General features: G+C 50.0%; 1 protein-coding gene across 1 annotated transcript; it reads right to left on the reverse strand.

Moving 5' to 3' along the window:
* Positions 1–1557: 1557 nt before the first annotated feature.
* DEFB1 (defensin beta 1) lies at positions 1558–13987 on the reverse strand. Its single transcript, XM_042934183.1, has 2 exons — positions 13844–13987; positions 1558–2391 (listed from the first exon to the last, which is right to left on the reverse strand). The coding sequence occupies exons 1-2, from the start codon at positions 13899–13901 to the stop codon at positions 2243–2245; spliced, it is 207 nt and encodes a 68-aa protein (XP_042790117.1). The 5' UTR covers positions 13902–13987; the 3' UTR covers positions 1558–2242.
* Positions 13988–22390: the final 8403 nt, after the last annotated feature.

The raw sequence follows: 22390 nt of genomic DNA on the forward strand, positions 1-22390 counted from the left end.
ATCTAGTTCAGTGGACATGCCCCACTTGGAGTCAGCATGTTGACCGGCTATAAAGGACCATGACTCAGTAATCCCTTAAGGACAGCCACGGTAATAAAGCTGGGCCTGGGACTGTTGTTGAGCTCATTCAAATCAATGCTTCCTTTTCATCGACGCAAATGCCATCCTAGGGGCCAGAAATTGGTCCTTGCAACCGTTCAGAAGTAAAATGGGTTGTAGACAACTGTACACAGCCCCTTAACTCTAGAACCATCTTCCTTCAAGGATGGCTCAGCCGATATTGTTTGCATTTGAGTCTTATCAGAGGGGGGTGCTGCACCGGTGGGTGTAGTGGTGAGAAGGGCGAGGAGTGTGCATCATTTGTGGGGGGAGACGGAGGGAGAGGCGGGAAGCTTTTGTGGTCCCGCTAAGGTAGGGGAGTTAGAAGCAGCAAGGGCCTCATCGCAGGAGCGCCGGGTCTAGAGGGTTCTGGCCGCTCTGTAAGCTCCAAGCCTGCAAATGTCCTGGGCACACGGGGGCAGGTGAGTGCATGTGCTCAGAGGACCTTTGGATGGAGGGGGGAAGCGCGGAGTGGAGGGGTGCAGAGAGCAGATGAGAATGTCGTCAGCATCAGTCTCTTAAAATGTGCAGTCATGGGGCGCCCGGGTGGCTCAGTGGGTTAAGCATCTGACTTCTGCTTTCAGCTCAGGTCATGATCTCATGGTTCGTGAGTTCGAGCCCCGCAGCAGGCTCTGTGCTAACCGAATGGAGCCTGCTTGGGATTCTCTGTCTCTTCCTCTGTCTCTGCCCTCCCCTACTCGTGCTCTCAAAATAAATAAATGAATATATTTTTTAAATGTGTAGTCAGGACTGCTACCCACATAGTTATGGAAGCCCTGGGACCACATGTCTTAGGGATGGATGGGCTGCAGGAATCCTGTTAGTTTTTCTGGTTTCTGGGGACGGTGGCATCCTCTTGCCCAGGACCGTCCCCTCCCTGTCTGTGGCTGGGGATCCCCAAGCATGTGCTTTTGGTCACTTGAAGAGCTCTTGGCAGGGCAGGCAAAATTACCACAACCTTGTAAACCAAAGAATGTGAGGTAAACCCAGCATGTGGGCTTTTTTTTCCTCCTGAGGACCTGGGTCTTGGGAAACCCAAACATCGGCTGCCCTAAGTGGGAAGGCTCCTCCGGGAATCCATCTTTGATTTAACACCCAGAGAAATGCTGCTGGGGGGGGGGGGTGGGGAGGGGGCTTCCGTATCTGGAAGAGGGAAGCTGACGGCAGGCCTGAGGTTTCTTTTCAAAATGGAACGCCTCTGGATTATTAGCTTTTCATGAAAGGGAGAGGCCCAGATGTCCTGGGGTCCTTGACCATGTATTGCTTGTGTGTCACAGAGAAGGCCCAGAGGAGGCTAATGTCCACAACACCGGTGAGCCTCCCCTCCCTCCGCCTTTCCCTCACAAACAAGGGCTGTTCTGCCGAAACCTGCCGCTGGTTTCATAATGTTTTTACAAAGTTTGATTTTCATTTGTGCTTATAACGTATTGACGTGGAGAATGAGATTGTCGTCATATAAGGAGACCACAGCACCACGTGCGTTGTCAAGAGTGGTAAAAAATTTATTGGGAAAAAGGGAGAGCGACCCATCTCCCTCACCAACAGGTGTCTACAGGCCGAGGGAGTGAGATGAGACGTTGTGGCCGTAAGAGATGCTCTTGGTGGCAGTGTGCGGCCAGGTGGTGTGGTTGTGGAGCGGGAGTCTGGGCACGAGAGTGGAAGTTACGGGAGGAGCTTTGTCCTCATGACAGAGGGTCTCCAGTGCTAAGGTGAACCAATCCGCTGCCCCGGGCCCAGGGAGGAGAGAAGGCAGCCATCCGGGCTCTGCACATGGGCCGTTCCCCTGACCAGGCTGCTAAGACGTTGAGTTTGGGATGACGTTGAGTTGCTTCTAGGATCAGGGAAGCTTTCCTCTGCAGCATTTCCTCCTCATGTGTCCTGGGTCTCATTGCCCGCCTGTTGGTTTGGTGATAAAATGCTGTGGTCAGCATCTCCCATCCTTGTACTGGGCAGGCTCCGTGGCCCGGCCCAGCTCCGCTCTCCTAACCCCCTTACTTTCTCAACCTCTTCCAGAAGGAGACACAAGATTCATTTTGGTCTGAAGGAGGGATGCTTTAAAAAAAAAAAAAAGTCTTATTAAAACAGCGGTTACAAAGACTTCACTTGACTTCCACACGCTTTGTCCATCGCTCCCAGGCCAGAGTCAGCGCATGCAGCACTTGGCCTTTCCACCATAGCAGGTGCCATCGATCCTGGTAAAAAGTGGGCATGGAGAAAAGTTACAGGTTCCTCCTTTCCTGGCACATATGTAGTGGTCAGACCGCTGGCCGAGACCCGTGAGAAAGGCAGCACCTGTAAGAAGGGAGAGAAAACACTTGAGACTCATGGCTTGTGGCCACAGTGACTTCAGAACATTAGGTAAAGCAACTCTTTGCAAAGCACTTCCACGGGTTCTCTCTTCCAAGAACTTTGCACTCCATGTGTCTCCGGGGCTGCCCAGGAAATAAGACGCCTGCAGAGCGTCCTCCGTCTGAGGTCTGTGCCAGCTGATGATGAGCAGTAGGGTTCTGAGTAGGGTTTCCTTGAGAGCTTTGAGGTGTGCAAGGGATTCAAGTTAGTCCCCACATAAAGTATTCTACCACGTCATACTGTTGCCCAAATACACGCCTCATGTTTCAGGAACGCTGAAACTCACTTCTAACCCCATGAGCATTCCTGTATGTGCCCCCATTCCCATGCTGCCTAGTTATACCATCCTCTCCGAACCGATTCCCTGCTCCACCGTCTTTCCTGTCACCAAGTCTGTGGTCCTTCCATGGCAGGTGCCCATGTGCAGAGCCCGGATGGCTGCCTTCTCTCCTCCCTGGGCCTGGGGTAGCGGGTTGGCTCACCTTAGCATTGGAAGTACAGCTGTGCTATAATGCTTTCCCTGTTTTGCCCAGTTGGAATCTATTCTGCCTTCTTCCCAGTATCCCAGAATCTTGTAATCACAAGGTCTCTAGACTAGTCTCATATTCTATCTAATAGAGAACAAAGCTGCCCTAAGATATCCCGGATAAGTGACTATCAGGCCATTGTTTTGCATGCCTTCGTTGATAGGTGTTGTGAATTGAATTGTGTCCCCGCCACCAGAATGAGTATGTTGATGTCCTAACCACCCAGTGCCTCAGAATGTGACTGTATTTGGAGGTAGGGCCTTTGGACAGGTAATTAATGTTAGATGAGGTCATAAAAGTAGTTCTAATCCAATATGGCAGGTGTCCTTGTAGGAAGAGGACGTTTGGATATATAAAGGGATATATACTCAAAGAGAAAAGGCCTTGTGAGGACACAAGAGTAGGCGGCCATCTGTGAGCCAAGGAGAGAGGTTTCACCAAACCTGCTGACACCTTGAACTTGAACTTCTAGCCTCCAGAGCTGTGAGGGAATTCATTACCTCTCTTAAAGGAGCCCACACTGTGCTATTTTATTACAGCCACCACTCGACCTAACACAACAGGCCATCATGACTCTGGGGAACAGTCCATTCTGATGTCATGTGTCTCTGCTTATTGGAAAGATAGTTTTCATACCGGTTGAAATTGTCCTCTTATTTAATCCATATCCCTGTTACAGCTACCTCATCTGATCTGGAATCATGGTTGTCTGGTGACTGGATATTTGGCAATGTTTGGGGACATTGCTGGTTGTCACACCTGTGGGGGATGCAGGGCGGATGTTTAGGTATCTAGTGGGTGGAGGCCAGAACTGCTGCCAGATACGTGCAATGCACAGAGCAGCCCTCGTAACAGAGAATTTTCAGGCCCAAAATGTCGATAGCACTACGGTTGAGAAATTGTAGCATAAACCAGTGGATCTCCTTGCTGCATACCCATGAAATCAGCTGAGATATACTTAAAAATATTGACTTAATTGTCCCGGGATGGAGTTTATGTACTGGCATGAAAAGAAGAAATAATGCCTTAGATGAATGTAATGTTCAGTAAAGAATGAGCATTACTGGACCATTGGTTTTCAAATTTTAGAGCTAACAGGAAAGAATTACCTTGTCAAGATTGGGAGCAGACAGGAAGGAAAGCCAGGACAACATATTCTATTAACATAAAAAACTAAAAGTAGTATGACCCTTACAACTTGAATATTTAGTTGAAATAGAAAAATTAGAAATATTTTTCTGTTCATATAGAAAAATGGAATACTAGTTTGAACAAACTTGAAAATTGAGTTGAAATAGAAAAGTCTTTTTTTCTTGAGATAGAAAGGTTCTGAGAAAAATATAACTTACTGAAATAAATGGGAATTAGAAAATATGAATAGTTTCATAGCTATCAAAGCTGTTGGGTCCATGAATGAGACTCTAGGCCAAAATGGCTTCATTAGCAAATTCTACCAAACAACAAATAAGAATAACATCTACATGACGCACTGTTTTTCAGAATCACAAAAGAGAACATTTGCCATTCCTGATGTGATGTCAACGTGATCTTAATGCCACTGTCTATAAAGGTCAGAAATTCAGGGAAAGGAAAGGAAAACTATGGTTCAATCTCCCTGATCAGTAGAGAGGCAAAGATCCTCTGTAAAGTATCAGCAAACAGGATAAAACCAGGCTCAGTTTATTTCACAAATTCAAGCTTTCATTTAACATTTGAAGATCAGTCAATGCCTATTAACAATTAAAGGAGAAAATCATATAATCACCCCAACAGATGCAGAAAGCGTTGGAAAAATTCAACATTGATTTATGATAAAAATTTTTAACAGATAACCCTGTGGGGAACTTCCCGAATCTCATTAAGAGTATCTACAGAAGTCTACAACAAGCAGTACTCTTAACGGTCAAACATTGAAAACTTTTCATGTGAGATGGCCAACAAGGCCAGCATAGTCACTGTCGTCAGTTGCATTGAATGTTGTTGTACTTGAGGTACTCGCCAGGGGACTAACAGAAGAGAAAACAAAAACAAATGGTATAAAGGTTGGGAAAAAAATAAAATTGTCACCATTTGCAGGCATTCTGATTATAGGTAGATAGTCCAAAAGGAATTAACAAGTGTAACTAGTTTGCTTTATATGATATCAATACATACAAAAAAAAAAAATCAACTTTACTTCTGTGTATTAGCAACCAACAAATTAAATGAAATTAAAATAAATCACCATATTGAAATATCAGGTGCGTAGTTGTAAATCTAAGAAAATGCAGTACTTCTGTATATAAAAAATATAATATTAAAAAAATGCAATATTTTTTTGATAAGTTAAAGAAGAACAGAAGAAGTGGAAATTCTATGTTTAAGCACTGGAAGATTATTTTTCACAGGTTAATTCCCCCAAATTAATCTGCAGATTTTTTTAAATGTTTATTTACTACTTTGAGAGACAGAGACAGAGCACTAGCAGGGGAGGGACAGAGAGAGAGGGAGACACAGAATCTGAAGCAGGCTCTAGGCTCTGAGCTGTCAGCACAGAGCCCGACGCAGGGCTGAAACTCGCAAGCTGCGAGATCATGACTGAGCCGAAGTCAGATGTTTAACCGACTGAACCACCCAAGTGCCCCTAATCAGTAGATTTAACTCAATATCATGAAAATCCCAAGAGATTCTTTCAGTGAAACTTGACAAACTTACTCAAATTCATGTGGAAATTCAGAGGGACCAAGAATAGCCAAATCACTCTTGGAGAAGGTAGGAGGACTTGCTTTACTGGATTTCAAGACTAATTATAGACCCACTGTAATTAGACTGTGTGGTGGTAACACAAGGACAAACACAAATGGAACAGAATGCAGGGCATAGAGAGGGACCCATGCATATACGGAGGATTGACGTAGACCAACAGTGGCTCAGGAGAACAGTGCGGGGACATGGTCTCCTTAGAGGTGGTTCCAGGACACTTGGATATTCATACTGAAAAAAACAAAAAACAAAACACACAACTTTGCCCTTAACTCACACATTAAAACAATTGCCAGATGGGAGCACTTGGGTGGCTCACTTGGTTAAGTATCCGACTCTTGATTTCAGCTCAGGTCCTGATCTCACAGTAGTGAGACAAGGAGTCCCGTGGGCTCTGAGCCGGGTGTGGAGCCTGCTTGGGATTCTCTCTCCCTCCTTCTGCCCCCCCCCCCCCAACTTGTGCACACATGCACACGCATGCTTTCTCTCTCTCTCTCTCTCTAAAAAAAAAAAAAAAAAAATCAGAATATTAAAAAGATAAAAACCACTGACAGATGGATTAGAAGTCTAAATGAAAAAGGAAAAATAATGAGCCTTCAGAAAACAATGTTGTAGACTTTCTTCATGTTTTGGGGGTAAAGAAAGACTTATTTTTTTCCTTTTTAAATTTTTTATTTTGAGAGAGAGTGAGCATGAGCAGGGGAAGGGCAGAGAGAAAGGGAGAGAGAGAGAATCACAAGGAGGCTCCACACTCAGCACTGAGCCAACGCAGGGCTCAATCCCACGACCCTGGGTTCGTGACCTGAGCCGAAATCAAGAGTCAGGTGCTGAACTGACTGAGCCACCCAGGAGCCCCAAGAAAGATTTCTTAAGATACGAAAAGCGTTGGGGCGTCTGGGTGGCTCAGTCGGTTGAGCGTCTGACTTCAGCTCAGGTCATGATCTCGCAGTCTGTGGATTTGAGCCCCGCGCCGGGCTCTGTGCTGACAGCTCAGAGCCTGGAGCCTGCTTTAGATTCTGTCTCCCTCTCTCTCTGCCCCTCCCCTGCTCATGCTGTGTCTCTCTCTCTCTCTGTCAAAAATAAGTAAAAATTTTAAAAAAAGATACGAAAAGCATTAACCATAAAGGACAAGATATGACACATTTAGCCACATTGTGATAATGATATAAACTTCTATGTAAGGAAAGTTTCCATTAGGAGACAAATGAAAGCACAAGAGAGCAGTAGAGATTTGTAATGCTTACAGCCGACAAAGGGCTCCCACGCAGAATATACAAAGAACTGCTACAAATCGCTAAGAAAGGACAGGTAATCTATAGGAAACATAGACACATAGTTTCACATATCACAAAAGATATCCACATGGCTGTAACTGTATACAAAAGTGGTCAACTTGTTATTTATTGGGAAAATGCAAATTAAAACTCCGAGCTTCGACTACAGTCAGCAGACTGTTATAATTTAAAAATGATTGTTGGCATGGATACGGAGCAGTGGGAACTGGCATTCCCTGGAGAGCAGTGCGACATCTGTCACATCGAATATGTGCACATCCTGTTTTTTTGGAAGATGGTTTTTCTTTTTTAATTTATTTTGAGAGAGAGAGAGAGAGAGAGTGTGCATGGGTGCAAGCAGGGGAGAGGCAAAGAGAGAGGGAGAGGCAGAATTCCAAGCAGGCTCCTTGCTCTCAGCACAGAGCCCAGTGTGGGGTTCGATCCCACGGACCATGAGATTATAACCTGAGCCGAAATCAAGAGGCAGATGCTTAACCAACTGAGCCCCCCGGGCGCCCCTGTGCATATCCTATGACACACAATGTCCCCTATCTCTTGGCATCTCGCCAATTGAAAGGCAGGCACCACCCAAGCTGTATTATTCAGCACGAGTGTTGACAAGGTAAAAGTGTAAGAAATAAAGGAAGTCATTGCCATAAAAGTCAAGCAATGATTACCGTTGGGGGAAGGCGCAAAGGGTGGGTGACCCGGAAGGCTGGAGGGGTATTTCTTGGGCACCGGCCAAGTCCCACTTCTTGACTAAAACCCTGGGTACAGGCTGCTTGTGTATAATAGTTCATTAGGTTGTACTTCATGCTTTTGCACTTTTCTGGATGCATGTCCTATTTGGCAGGGAAAAAAGGAAGAGCTGCTTCTGAAGAGGTCTCTGCATATTCCCAGAGCTGCTCACGTCCTGCTCCACATGCAGCCGCCAGTGCCCTCTCCTGTCCCTGCGCTGGTCCCCTTCCCTGCCCGTGAGCTCCGCAGATAACTCAGCCTGCTCTTCTCCCCTTCCCCAAGGGCACCAACTCTTCCCTGAACTTGGTGCTCATTCCCACCTGGGTCCTCACGGAGCGGCCTGAGGAATGCAACCCAGCACACCCCGTGAGCCCGCCGGAGCGCCCGGAACCAGAGGAATGTGGAAGAGGGACAACCCCCTTCCAGGTAAGAATGAGGGGTGAGAAGGAGAGAAAGCGGGTTTGTGCCGGCTTCTGTGCTTGAGGCAGAAATGGGGACTCGTTCAGATGTGCACACGTTTAAGCCAGTTACAGCTGGATTGTCCCTAATCCCACCTAAACGCAACGGCAACTAGTCAGGGGGTAATAACAGGCAGGAGACTAACTAGGAAATACGTGCCCACGCATGGGTCAGGCACGGAAGAAAACAAGAGGGAGGAAGGAACGGTCGGGGCAGCGAGCACCCGAGAGGTTGAAGTTTGAGGGTCATCAGAAAATAAATCTGCATCAAGCAGGAACCCCAACTTTCCACGCTGCCGACAGGCAATATAACCTGCGCAGGTGACAGGCTGATGGTTCAAGGGAGAGTAGGCGGGATGGATCATAAAGGAGATAAATGCAGAAGGGGATCTTTAGACCTTACATAGAAGAGCCACGAAAATAACATTTCCCGAAAAGCCTTTCAGGGAATGGGAGACAGAGAGGGGAGAGGATCCGAGCATAGGAGTGTGGCTGTCAGGCTGCTGAGAACAGAGCTCGCTCTGTGCCCTTCTGCTCTGAAGCAAGGGCACGAAGGTTGCCTTTGTGTTAATTAGAGCCACAGGTGAGGCTTTGGAACACTGTTGGAAGGCAAAACTGTTGAATAAATAACTATACAATTCTTGGGCTAAAGAACCACTAGGCGGAGGCGAGAGCAAATCGCCAACATGATAAGCGTTTCAGAAAAGACGAGGCCCACGTTCGCCGTGCGCCAGGATCCGCGCCCCCGTCTCGGGCCGGCACCGCACTGCGGAATGTGCAGGAAAAGGCCAGGCTTGCAGAAAGTCAGGAGCCAGAACACCACCTACGTGACCGATCAGCCTCAGCTGCGTGAGGAGCAAACATACGTACAGATACACGGAGCCAAAGAATGCAGTCTGGATTTTCGCAACACCGACGGCAGAGCTCCGTGCCTACGGGGAGGCGTACAGGGACGCGGTGGTGGGGAGTGAGCGAGACTGGGAGATCGGCTGATGGGAGCCCTCTGGGCCTCAGCAAGTCAGCTTTGGGCCTTTCCTGGTCAGGACAAGGTGGTCGGGTGGGGGTCGTGTCAGGGGGAGGCCTGCCCACGAGCAGGTGGGGCACTGAAGGAGAGGCTGCTTGTCGGCGTAGGAGTCTGGTGCTGTTCAGGCCGTCGGTGGGGGCTAGAAAGGGTCAGACTTCACTCGCAAGGTATCTGGGGACAAAATCAAATACACAAGCCACTCCTGCCAAACAAATAACAAAACTCCAGACTGAACTGGAACATAACTGCAGACCAGAGACTGTCTTCTTCAGACAAGTAGCTCATGACCTCCCTGCTCGCCAACTCACACTTTGGAAATCAGCAAAGCCTCTTATAAGTGCGTGAGAAGTTTGAACTCAATTCCTGTCTAGATTATTCTTTTTTTAAATTTTTTATTTTTTTCATTTTAGACAGAGAGGATGTGAGCAGGGGAGAGAGGCAGAGGGAGAGAGAGGGAGAGAGGGAGAGAGGGAGAGGGGGAGAGGCGGGGGGAGGGGGAGAGAGAGAGAGACAGAATCTTACGCGAGTTCCATGTTCAGCACAGAACCCAGCATGGGGCTCGATCTCAAGACTCTGGGATCATGACCTGAGCTGAAATCAAGCGTTGGATGCTCAACCAACTGAGCCACCCACGAGCCCTCTGTCTAGATTATTCTTAAGATCGATCCTTGTGGGGCGCCTGGGTGGCTCAGTCACTTGAGCGTCCGACTTCGGCTCAGGTCATGATCTCGCGGTCCGTGAGTTCGAGCCCCGCGTCGGGCTCTGGGCTGATGGCTCAGAGCCTGGAGCCTGCTTCTGATTCTGTGTCTCCCTCTCTCTCTGCCCCTCCCCTGCTCATGCTCTGTCTCTCTGTGTCTCAAAAATAAATAAAACGTTAAAATAAAAAAAAAAAACTTTGAAAAGATATCGATCCTTGTGCCTGGTGATGCATCCAGAGGTCTTTGGGAAGCCTGTGGAAAGAGTATGGGGTTTGGAGCCACAACTGAAGTCAAATACTTGCTATTTTCTGGCCGGGACATGTGGTGAGATGATATTCGTAGAACTGCTTTTTTCCAGCTGTGAAGAGCCACGTGTGACATTCTGTGAGGACAGCTCAGTTTCCCGTGCGGCACCGACCAGGTGGCTTCTGCAAAGCCTGGTTTGGAGGCCGCAGGGCCCTTATGTCTGAGGCACTGGGGAGCGTGTTTTTCCGGATAGGACCCAGAGGCCATAGCACGCACATTCCTGGTGGCTGTCGCCAGAGGTCAGACAGGTGGAAGGAATTCGGGCAAGCAGGTTGGGGTGGGGATCACAGAGTGAGATGCTCAGGTGTGGGCAAGGCAGGGCAGAGACCGAGGGTCACGGAATGAGGGAGCTGGGAGTCATTTTGCCTAAACCATCATTTTAAAGATGGTGAAAACCGAGGCCCAGACCTCCGGGAGTGCCAGCCGTGTCTCAGAGGGACAGGAAGGAGGGGTATCGAGGAGTGGCCCGTGCCTCTGTCAGGGGGCTTGGTTAGTGTTGCTATAGTAATGGGCTGACCACCTGGGACAAAGGCGCAGCTAGGAGAGAAGGTCCTGTCTGCACCTCTGTGTCTGTGCGGCTGTCCCCTGACCAGCATCCACGCTGTGAACACAGCCTCTGAAGAAGCCATTTCTGATTCCTTCACTGTCTCGGCTTAGAAGTCTCTGGGGCTCGTCCACACCCACGTGGTTTCCTGCCATGGAAGGCTTCACTCAATGAGGCCCCAGAGCCTCTTGTCCCTGTGACTCCTCTCTGTGCTGACACCCTGGGCCCCGAGGGCGGGCAGTGCCGATGGCCTGGGTTGTAGTCCTCCCTCGGCCTGTCACCAGCCCTGTGTGAGTCTGGCCAAGCCATTTATCCACAAAACGAGGATAATGATTCTTTCTTCCCCACAGGGGCCTGGGCGAAGCACTAAGTTAAAAGACAGCTTTGGGGTTTCTGTTTCTCTTCCTCTGTGGGCCTTCCCACCTGATTTCCTTTCTGTCCAGCTTGTCCTTAGTCCCACCTGCCCTTTCACCTTTTACCAGTGTATTTCCCTCAGGACTGCGGACCCGGACACACACCGAAGCCAGGCAGATGCTAGATGTCGGTGCAGTGGTCTGATGGTAGGCGATAGGGAGTAGTAGGGTCTGTGGTGATGTGGACACAAGTGTCCATCTGGGACAGCAGCCACCACGGCTGCAGCTCCCTGGTGCTATGTGGGAATGTGGCCTCATTCTGTGTGTGTGTTTTTAAAGTTTATTTATATACATATTTATAGAGAGAGACAGAGAGCAAGCATGAGGGGGAAGGGCAGAGAGAGAGAGAATCCCAAGCAGGCTCTGCACTGTCAGCTCAGAACCCCACTCGGGGCTTGAACTCACGAACCGTGAGATCATGACCTGAGTCGAAGTCGGATGCTTAACTGACTGAGCCACTCAGGCGCCTCTCATTTTTTGTGTGTTTTTAAGAGAAGATAAAAATCTGAATTTTATGCAACACATCCTGGGTTTTTAATGTCTAGAAGGAATTTATATATATATATATATATATTAAAATATATATATATTAAAAAATATATATATATATTAAAATATATATATATATATATATATATATATTTTTTTTTTTTTTTTTTTTTTTTAAATACCGTGAACACCAAAGTGACCTCCATCTTTCCTTCCCATCTCTGCTTCCTCAAGAAAGCCTGCCTGGCCCCTCAAGACCAGGTCAGCTCCCACTGTGACGTGTTCTGTTACCACCCTGTACTTAATGGCATTTCACAACACAATGGTAATGAGACAATTAATTATAAAATTGGGTTTCTTGTCATGCTCTGCTTCTACGATGTAAGGCCATGACATCGAGGGCTGTGTTTTCCGGGACAATGCTGGCACACAGTAGCTGTTAACTAAATAGTCACTGAATCGGTGAGCAGACAGCCTCAGACTCCCCTGATTTCTGTACCCCTTGGCTGGGTTCTTGTCCAGCTGATCAGGGACCCGAGTTGCCTTGACATTTTGACATCATTCTGTGTTCCCAGGAATAAGACGTAAGATTTGTAGAAGATAAGAGGAAGAAATGATTTTTTTTTTTTTTTCTGATAGAGATTAAAAGCTGCTAAAAGAGGCTGTCAAGTCATGGTTTCCTGCAGTGACTCCACAACTGTCATTCGCCCCGGGGCACGTGGGCCTCGGTTTCCCCCTGTGTGACTAGATGAACCTACCGGCTTTCCCAGAAATGGGAGTGAACCGATCCCACGTGAGGGCTCAGGGTGAGTCACTGTGTGAGGCTGGGACCCGAGCAGCACGTTCCAGGAGCTCCACTGAGCAACCTTCAGACAGTAAACTGAGTCCCGTCCCCATACTGAGAATCCATTTCCTGGCAGGGCTGTGCAGACGGGATTTACGTGCCGTCGGGAGGGCAGCACGGGGTAGATCCCCCGGGGAGAGTCTGAGTGAATCCTGCAGACGCCAAGTGTTCAGTCCTGTTCGCCACCGTTTGTCTAACTGCTAGGTCCGGTCGTCCCTGCACATCCTTGGAAACACTTTTATATTCTGTGCTTTGAATGACATGCTTAAATCGTATTTAGAGGTGACGGACTGATTGATAACTCTTCGGGTTAACCTAGTGGCTTTCCAACTTTTCTGAGTTGGCACTGAACCACAGTAAGCGATTTTGCACGGCCACCGAGAACAAACACACACATTCACACACCCGCGGGAGTAAGAGGACGGCGAAACGGCACGGATGCGCGCTGTGTGGCGTGCACTAGTATTTTCTGTTCTTTTGAAAAAATGTGCTGGCAACTCATTCGGTTGATTTCCCCACCCCTCCGATAGATCCCGGCTGGAAACACTCAAAGTCTGCCTTAGAATATCTTGGACCCAGTTTTCAGATGGGGGACTGAGTCACGTTTGGAGAAGCCACGTCTATGTGATGCCCTGCAGAGAAGCACAATCTGATCTTTGAGAGAATTCCGGAGCTCTGGTGCTCTAAGGGCCACCTGCAGTGGCCCACTCATTTTGCAGATGGGGAAACTGAGGCCCAGCATGCATGGGTTGCTCAAAGCCACTCAGTGAGGGAGTGGGGGGCCCAGGATAAAACATGTCCCCCAGTTGGCTGCACTGCCTCCTCTTACAGCAGGTGCACTGCTGTTTTGACCCGGAGGAACTGGCATCTTCTGGCCGTGACATCTGGGAGGCCCTACCCAGTGACCGGGGTGAGCCGGGGTGGCAGCCTGCCCCTCCCTCAGCTGGATAGGGAGCTGGCCCCTCAGTGCAGGGAGCCATGTTGCTGGTGGAGTGGGTGGTCCCCTTCCACACGGCAGACTTCCTAGATGTCCAAGGCAAACACGGGGCTGGGAGATGCTGCAGCTCCCCGAGGCCAGCCCCACATCCCTGCCAAGCACCGACAGCAAAGAGCCCCCGCCCCCAAGCCACAGTCACTGGGGGAGACCTGAGTCTGTCACTCCCGGGGGTGGCCCCTAGCCCCAGGCTCAACAGGCCTGCCCGTTGCCACCTGCCCAAGCCGGCCCGCTCAACCTTGGGGATGCTTTTCCGTCCCTCCATCCCCTGGGACACAAGGGCAGCTGTCCTCCGAAGTCAGCCCCTGCTTCCTGGCCCAGGGCGAGGGTGTCCCAAAGCTCACCTGGGGCCAGGCGGGAGAGGAGGCACAGCGCCAGCAGCAGGAAGCAGAGAGCCTTCATGGCGACCGGTGGGTTGGGCCCGGATGCCTGGCCAAGGAGGTTCCTCAGAGGCCGAGCTGACAGAGGCTTCCAGAGGCGGGAGTGTCTGTATTTATAGGGCAGAGGGTTGCACAATCACATGGGCGATCTGAAGGGTGGTGTCGCAATCCACAGAGTGAAATTCTAATAAATAACCCCTGGTGCCACTTGCCCCGAGTAGGCTGCGAGTCACGTGGACCCGCTTTTCTCCATCTGGCTGCGACCGGATTCAGCCTTCAGCCTGGAAACCTGGGGTTGGCTCCTCCGGCCAGCTCTGTTTGGTTTTGAGGCTGGACAATGCTGATGGGGTTCCCGGAGAAGGCAGCTCAGGCTAGCGGCCCCGCTGGAGCGGCTCCCAGGGCCCGAACAAGCGGCCTCAGGGGACACTAAGCCACCAGCCGGGGCGAGTGTGTGTAGCTGAGCTGTGTTCCCTGTCAGACGGCCCCAGACATCACCCTCTTCCCCGATCAAAGCTGAACTGGTTGCTTTTCATTTAGCCTACAGGGGTGGACTTTCCCACAGGCCAAGGCTGCTTTCTCCATTCTCTGCTTCTGCTGTGAGCGTTCTCCTTAAGTAACCAATGTCAGTCTCCCTTCCTTCTCCCTCCCCTCCCCTCCCCTCCCCTCCCCTCCCCTCCCCTCCCCTCCCCTCCCCTTGTGTCTCTCAAATCTTTTGTAATCTATGGGCCTCTTCTATCACTGAAACAGTATATTTTTATCAAGACTTTATTTTTTTTTAGAGCAGATGTAGGTATACAGCCAAATTTAGGAGAAGGCACAGAGATTTCCCGTATACCCTCTGACCGCTCCCCACAACCTCCCCCCATCAGCATCCTCCACCAGAGGGAACATATGTTACAATTGATGAGCTTAAATCTACAAATCATTATTGCCCCAGGTCCATAGCATTAACGTTCACTGTGGGTGTCATACATCCTGTGGGCTTGGACACATGTATTCACCACTACAGTGTCATGCAGAGCAGTCTCTCTGCCCTAAATGTCCTCTGTGCCCCATCTATTCATCCCTCCCTCCCCCCTCTCCCCTCTGGCAACCACTGATCTCTTTACTGTCTCCATAGTTTTGCCTTTTCCAGAATGTCACAGAGGTGGAAACAGTCTGTAGTCTTTTCCGATTGGCCTCTTTCACTTGTGATAGGCATTTAAGGTTCCTCCGTGTCTTCTAATGGCTTCATAGAGCATGTCTTTTCGGCGCTGAATAATATCCCATTGTCTGGATGAACCACGGTTTCCTTATCCGTTCACTTACTGGAGGACACCTTGATGGCTTCCAAGCTTTGGCAGTTCGGCACAAAACTGCTGTAAACATCTGGGTCAGGTTTTCGTGTGGGGATAAGTCCTCAAATCCTTTGTGCGCATATCAAGGAGTGCAGTTGCCGGGTCACATGGTAAGAGCATGTTTAATGTGTGAGAAATTGCCAAACTGTCTTCCAAAGGGGCTGCAGAGTTTGCATCCCCACCGGCAGTGAGCGAGAGTGCGTGTTTCTCCACGTCGCCCCCAGCATTTGGTGTTCTCAGTGCTTCCAGATTCTGGCCGTTCTCACAGGTGTGCAGTGGGGTGTCCTTGTTTTGATTGGCATTTCCCTGATGACAGACGATGTGGAGCGTCTTATCAAGTCCAGCCTTTCCTTTTTCCAACTGGACATATGTTGCCCAGAAGTGCTCGCCCACGGCTTCCGAGGAAGTGGTGTGGCAGCTTGGGGTCAGAAGGCCTGGTTTCCAGACTGGGCCGAGTCTTCCTGAGCTGCGAGGATTGGAAACCCAGTCTTTCAGCTGTCACACTGGGGGTGTTGTGTCAGCAAATATCGAAGGCTCTCTCGAGTTCTCATCAATTGTAAAGATTTTTTTACATGTTTTATTTATTAGGAGTTTTCATAATTCTATAAGCAGCTTTCCTAATGGTCAAAGCTTTTCCTCTTGGTCAATGTTCTTATCTGGGCAACACAATCAGCTTTGGCTGTTTAAGCAAGAGACGAGTTTCTTCTTTTTTTAATGTTTGTTTATTTTTGAGGGAGAGGGGAAGGGCAGAGAGAGAGAGAGAGGGAGACAGAATCCCAAGCAGGCTCCAGGCTCTGAGCTGTCAGCACAGAACCCAAAGCGGGGCTCGAAGTCACAAACTGTGAGATCATGACCTGAGCCGAAGTCAGATGCTCAACCCACTGAGCCACCCAGGCACCCCTAAATAAGAGAGGAGTTTCTTAAGAGGATATTGGGTATGTCACAGGATCGTCGATCGGGGGTCCTGGAGAACGAGCCTACAGCTCAGCTTCCAGAACACTGTCCAGACTGTGCTGCACAACCGGTCAATGAGGGCCCTGTGCTGTGGCCGCTGTGCATGAGACACCAGGAACTGGCCTTCACTGTGGCTGCCACCGCAGAGCACAGTCTGTACCTAAGCACCACCTTCCAGATACTTCCACGGCAGCCCTGCCAGAGAGAAGGACAGAGAGATACATGCACGCACCGACTGTCAGAGACAGAGACTGAGGGAGACAGAGAAATTAAGAGAGAGAAAAGGAAGGGAGAAACCATGACAGAGAGTTAACATAAAGAGCTAAATACAAAGGTAAGAAAGAGACAGAGACAGAAAGAGAAGAGAGAAACAAAGAGGCACACAGAAATGGAAGGACAGGCAGATGAGGGTTTGGCAGCAGGAGCCCCCTTCCCTGCCCTTCTCATCCTGAGCCCCACCCTTGGTCCCAGTGTCCCAGCTGCCCCGGGTCCGGTGGGAGAGCCTCGCTCACGGGGCCAGCTGCAAGGGAGTCTGGGAAAGCAAGATCGTCACACACTCAGCACCTGCCGAGGGGCGTTTTTGCCTCCTATTAAGCTCTGAAGTTAGAGCTCCCTAAACACTCAGACGGGCCAAGGTGTTGAGTGAATAAAAACATATGTAAGTGTTCGTTACACTCAAGTTTATTGATTCTTTCATTGGCTGAGTCAGGTGCACGAATCCAGTTCCCATGATGCACCAGGTGATGTCCAGGGGGTTGGGGCACAGGGAGGAACAGGTTTTGTGGAGCCTTGCTGCATAAGCCCAGCTGGGAAGGCGGGGGAGCAGACAGATGGTGTGACAACCCCGGAGAGGTACTCCGCTGGGGATGCGTTTCAGGCGTGGGATGGGCCAGGACAGCGCTCGAGGTGTGCGGACGCGTATTTCGGTTTTTAAATGTAACACTGAACAGTTTGGGGTTTCTCCTTAGCGAGAGGGAGGCTTTGGAAGATTTGAATCTCTGGAAATGAGTGGAGGAGCTGGCATTCTAGAAACAGCCTGAGGGAAGTGTGGGAGATGGGTGGAGGAGGGCAGGACTGGACTTGGGAAGACGAGAGGCTGGTGGCGGAATTGAGGTCTTCGCTGAGGTCGTGAAGAGGAACGGACAGAAACTTAGATAACAGGTGACGTCATATCCCGAGATGGAGTAAGCAGGAGGTGCAGGAGGTGCAGCTGCTTCGGGGAAAGGGTGGTTGAATAAATGTTGGAGTGTGAGGTTTTCCAGGAGGCATGAGCAAACGTAGTGACTGGGAAATGTCAAGAATATTAGTAAGGTGGGGGAGAAATGATGTGGAGGAGGCAGGACAGCCTCTAAAATGTGTGATATTGAGGCCACAGGGGATGCTCGGAGCTGGATTGTGTAGGCGGTCTTGGGAGGACAAGGCCCGGGGTTCCCAGGCTAGGGGATGTGGGAGCCGGGGTGTTCATACCCCGGTTCCCTCACCCAGGGGTTCAAGGGAGCAATTTCCCAGGCATTCACGGAGGTGACTAGGCTGTGGTGCCTTGTGGCAAAGAGGCGGGTATGAGGTTTTGGAAGGCAGGTGATTTGCATGGAAATGTAAAGGTGGCCGTGGTAGTGAATGAAACCTGTAGGGAAAGAAGGCTTTTAGCAAATCCCGGAGAAGACTGACATTTAAGGGAGTGTGAAAGAAAACCATGAGAGAGGGGGTGGAGGTCAGGGGAGGGATCCTTTTCAGAGGAGGGAGGGGGCCGCCTAATGCAGCAAACTTCGTAGGAGAAAAAAGCATCATAGGGCATCCACTGGGTTTGCCATCTGGTGAGGCTATGAGAGCAAGCCCCAGACTTGTTCTAGGGGGCTGCAGCCAGGTAGGTATCTACGACGTCCGTCCTGCCTGATGTGGGCACTGACGTTCCTCCAGCCCCCGGGGTCCAATCTGCGTCCGTTATCTGTCTGCTTCCCACGGAAGCAATTTTCCTTCACCCCTGGCTCAGTTTCTACTTTATTTCTGGCACCTGAGGGTTGAAGCTCTGTTCTTTTACCCTTGGCCCTGTGTCAACACTGGCTTTCAATGTTTTCGGTCCTTTTTTGTGTTTACGGTGTTCGCCGTTCGGCGGGAAGCCCCCAGCAGCAGGGTCCCAAGTAGCCACGATGAGAAGGCACCACCACCAGAGAGCCTCAGGTCAGGGGAGAGGGCGTTGGAAATGGGAGAGCAGCCGCACAGCCCCTGGCCCGTGCTAAAAAGATGCAGCAGCAGAAGAAGAAGAAGAAGAAGAAGAAGAAGAAGAAGGAGAAAAAGAGGAAGAAGAAGAAAGAAGAGGCAGGAAATTGGAGCGGTCTATTTGAAAGGATGAGGGGTCCCAGAGGACAAAATGGGGAGAGAACCTGGCTCCCTGGCTCTGTTTGGCTGGGGGTATGTCGGAGTGTGTGCAGGTGAGATGCAGGTGTCTGTGTTTGCAGTGAGTCTCTGCCTTCCTGTTTCCCTTTTCCCGTGGCCGTCAGGAAGCTCCAGGCCGGGGGCAAGGCCACCTTTCCTGGTGAGGTCCGGCCCTTCGTGTGTCTCTCCCATCTGTTCTCTGTGTTTAGAGCCAGGTGGGCCTGGCACCTGCCAGCCGGGACACTCTGTCTTGACTTGCATTTCCCCAGTCATGAGCTAGAGAGATTGGAACAGGGCTCCTAGCGGTCAGGTGCACTGGTGTTTGTGGTGTTTCCACTGGCAGAGGGATGGTGGTGAACTCACATTGCCGCATACAGGGTGCAAGGAGTGTAAGAACAGCTACATTTACTGACAGCTCACAGGCACCGGGCTGATCCACACACTTTATGTGGATGTCTGGATCATTCCTCATCAAAGATACACTTGGTTGCATTTCAACAGTATTTATTACATAACTATGCGCTGAGCACTGGAGGGGCGAAGATCGTGCCCAGCTCTCTGGGGGCTCCCGTCAGTGAGCTGTGTTCATGTTCCCCGTCACCTCCTCCGAGAAGCCCTCCCTGACTTCTGCTCTTGGCTCTAAACATGGCTGGGGGCCTCTGAGCTGCTCCCTCACACCTCCTTCCCCGTGATGTACTTTACAGACTTGTCACTACCCCCACCCAACTCACTGAAATCTGGGGGAGGGACTGAGTGGAAACCCCATTACCTCTCCTCCCGGGGGGCTCCGCTATCTGCCATAGATACCCAGTCACTGTTTGGAAGAAATGAATGAACATAGTAGTGTTGCTAAGGACTGAATTGTGTCCTTGCCAAATTCCTACGCCGAGGCCCTAACTCCAATGTGGCTTTATTTGGAGAGGGGCCTTTAAGGAGGTGATGAGGGTTAATAAAGTCATGAGGGTGGGGCCTGATCCCCTGGGACCGGTGGTCTTATGAGAAGGGGAAGAGGGAGACCTCTCTCTTCTCTCAGCGCCAGGTGAGCACAGAGAAGAAAGGGATCATCCAAACCTGCCTGCACCTTGATCTCGGACGTCCTGCCTCCAGAACTAGGACAGGTGAATGTTTGCTGTTTTAAGCGTCCAGCCTTGGCTGTTTGGTTAACCTTCATTTCCTCCAGGGCCCCATTCCTTCCGTCCCCACCCCCAGCTTGCTCCCTCCTGGCACCTGTATCAGGTTCCCTCTCTGCATCCTAATGGCAGTCCCTTTCCATTCTACTCTGTCCCCAAAACAAACTCAAGGCCTCAGGTTGACAGCCTCAGGCCTCTTCTGGAGGGCACCCTCTCCATTGCTCTTGCTTTCTAGAGAATGGTAATCGTAACGCATTTTAGGACAGAGAAGCATGAGTCAGGTTATTTTCAAGGAGGAGCCTCAGATTTAAGGACCTTTCTGTGGGGAAGAAAGAAAAATCTATGTGTGTGTGTGCGTGTGTGTGCACGTGCATGCGTGCACACACACACTCACATATGTAAATGCAAAGCAAAAAGCCCAGGACCTAAAAAAAAAAAGCTCCAGCGTTAATGGTATTTACCTGTGGGGAGGGGAAGGAGGCTTGAAGGGCCAGGCCGTGAGCCAACCCTGCCTGTATTCATTCTGTGCATATTTATTCTCTGTGATTATTCGGATAATGTATGCTACATCCTGCTTTGTGGCTGTGTGCGTCCCAGAAGCAGCGGGCACACTTTCTAGCCCTTTCCCTGGCCCTCTCACATGGACCAGACCTTGACCGTGGTCTGCCGAGGTCACGTCCTTGGCCGCTGATCTCTAGGACACGTCTCCTAGGCCACCTTGCTGGCCGCTGTCCAGAGGCAGGACTCTTTGTGTCAGGTGCTGGTCACACCTTGGGGGCCTGAGACCAGGGTGCAGAGGTGAGGGAGGCAGGTGGGGAGGGGCAGTGCTGGGTAGCACCTGCCTTGGGGCTCACCTGCCAAGATCAGATGAGACTTGGCCTTTCATCATGGGGTTGAACTGATTCAGGCCCAGCTCAGCGCTCCTCCGAGGTCGGGTCTCGGCTGAGTATGTGGGGGCTGCTCCTGAGTACGGGGTGGGGGAAGAAGAAGGAGAGAGCCTGACTGAGCAACCCCCCCAGGCCACGTACAGGTGGGGTCTTTCACACCCGAGCAAGTGTCTAGTCTGCAGAGCCACGAGAGGCCACGAAGGGAGTTGAATCAGCCCCCGAGTTAGACCAGATGTCAATTCTGAGCCTCTAGGTGGATGTGGATGTGGCATTTAGCTGCCCCTCTGTTAGGTAGGAAGAACAAGCAGTCAAAACACCAGAGGCTCCTGTGCCTTTCCTACAGTCAAGGTGAGAAAGTAATGGACAGATTAGGGCGGGGGAGGGGGTGTTCAGTAACTGACGATGTTCGGTAAGTGATATTTCAGACAGCTCTTGCTTTTTCTTTCTTTTTTTTTTTCCATTTAGCAGTTTTCCTTAAGTTCTTTAGAATAAATATACTACCTATGGTACTAACTGAAATTTGTTATGAAGAATCTTATTTAAAATACGTGCAATTTAAGCAGCCACTCTCTCATTTGAAGGGGAGCATTGATAGATGCTCTAGAATTCAGAATGGCATTTCGAGGGAAATCTGGCCGGATGTCCGATTCTGCAGTACCCTAAGCACAGCTCTGGCTTCTGCTCTTTGTGTTACGAGCACATGGCTGTCCCCATTTCCCTGGATGAGACACCCAGACTGGCACAGAATAATCGACAGTTCATGAGGGACGGGCCCAGGATTGAACCCAGGCGGAGTGGACCGCGTGGGGGGTGCTTGCACAGCCGTCTTCCCTGCTGTTGGCTTCCTTTCCACAAACAATATACATGCTGTGAAAAGCTAAAACAATACTGATGCATATCAGCAGAAAATGAAAGTCACCTTGAATTCTACTTCCCACAGATGTTGGAATGGCTCGCCATCAGTGTGGTTTCTCTCAGTCTGTGACATTTTCCTCTGCACCATCTATTCACGCACGTTGTCAGACACACGTGTATTTTTAAAGGCCCCATGCTGTGATACTGCTTTGCGGCTTGCTTTATTTCCAATTTTCACTGGGACGTTTTTCAATATCATTGGATCAACTTCATTTTTATAATGCATTTATAATATATCTGTGTTCCATCGATAGTGGAATACTTTTTTTAAAAAAATTTATTTTTGAGAGAGAGAGAGAGAACATGAGCAGGGGGAGGACAGGGAAAGAGGGAGGGAGAGAATCCCAAGCAGGCTCCACACTGTCAGCACGGAGCCTGATGCAGTGCTCAAACCCAGCAACCGTGAGATCATGACCTACGCTGAGATCAAGAGTCGGATGCCCAACCAAGTGAGCCCCCCCCCCCCCGCCCCGCCAGGTGCCCCTACAGTGGAATACTTTTGAAAAAATACTTACTTCTGAAAGTTGTGGTAAGGTACAAATAATTAACCATTTTTGAATGCACAGCACATTAAGTGTATTCGCACTGTTGTGCAACCACCACCACCATCCGTACCCAGAACTATCCATCTTTCCAAAGTGGAACTCTGTGCCCGTTAAACACTCACTTCCCCTTCTCCCCACCCCAGCCTCCGGAAACCTCCATTCCACGTTCTGTCTCTATGAGTCAGACCACTCTGTACTACATGTGAGGGCAATCACACGGTGTTTATAACTCCTCAGGGTTCACCCATGCCATGGCGGGTGTCAGAGTCTCCTTTGTAAGGCTGAGTGAAGTTTCAGTGCTCTCTGAAGAAATAAAATCAATACTAGTGCTACAGTCTAGGAAAATCTCTAACTAAGGACCTTCCTCTCT

Source organism: Panthera leo, chromosome B1 (assembly GCF_018350215.1).
Source record: "Panthera leo isolate Ple1 chromosome B1, P.leo_Ple1_pat1.1, whole genome shotgun sequence".
Taxonomy (NCBI): Eukaryota; Metazoa; Chordata; class Mammalia; order Carnivora; family Felidae; genus Panthera; species Panthera leo.

What these genes read in the sequence shown, in the direction of transcription:
- DEFB1 (XM_042934183.1), bottom strand. Translation starts at nt 13,901, where the DNA reads ATGAAGGCTCTCTGCTTCCTGCTGCTGGCGCTGTGCCTCCTCTCCCGC. An exon ending in CCTCTCCCGCCTGGCCCCAG is followed by an intron (nt 2,392 to 13,843) that starts GTGAGCTTTGGG and finishes CCCTTCTTACAG; the next exon opens with GTGCTGCCTTTCTCACGGGT.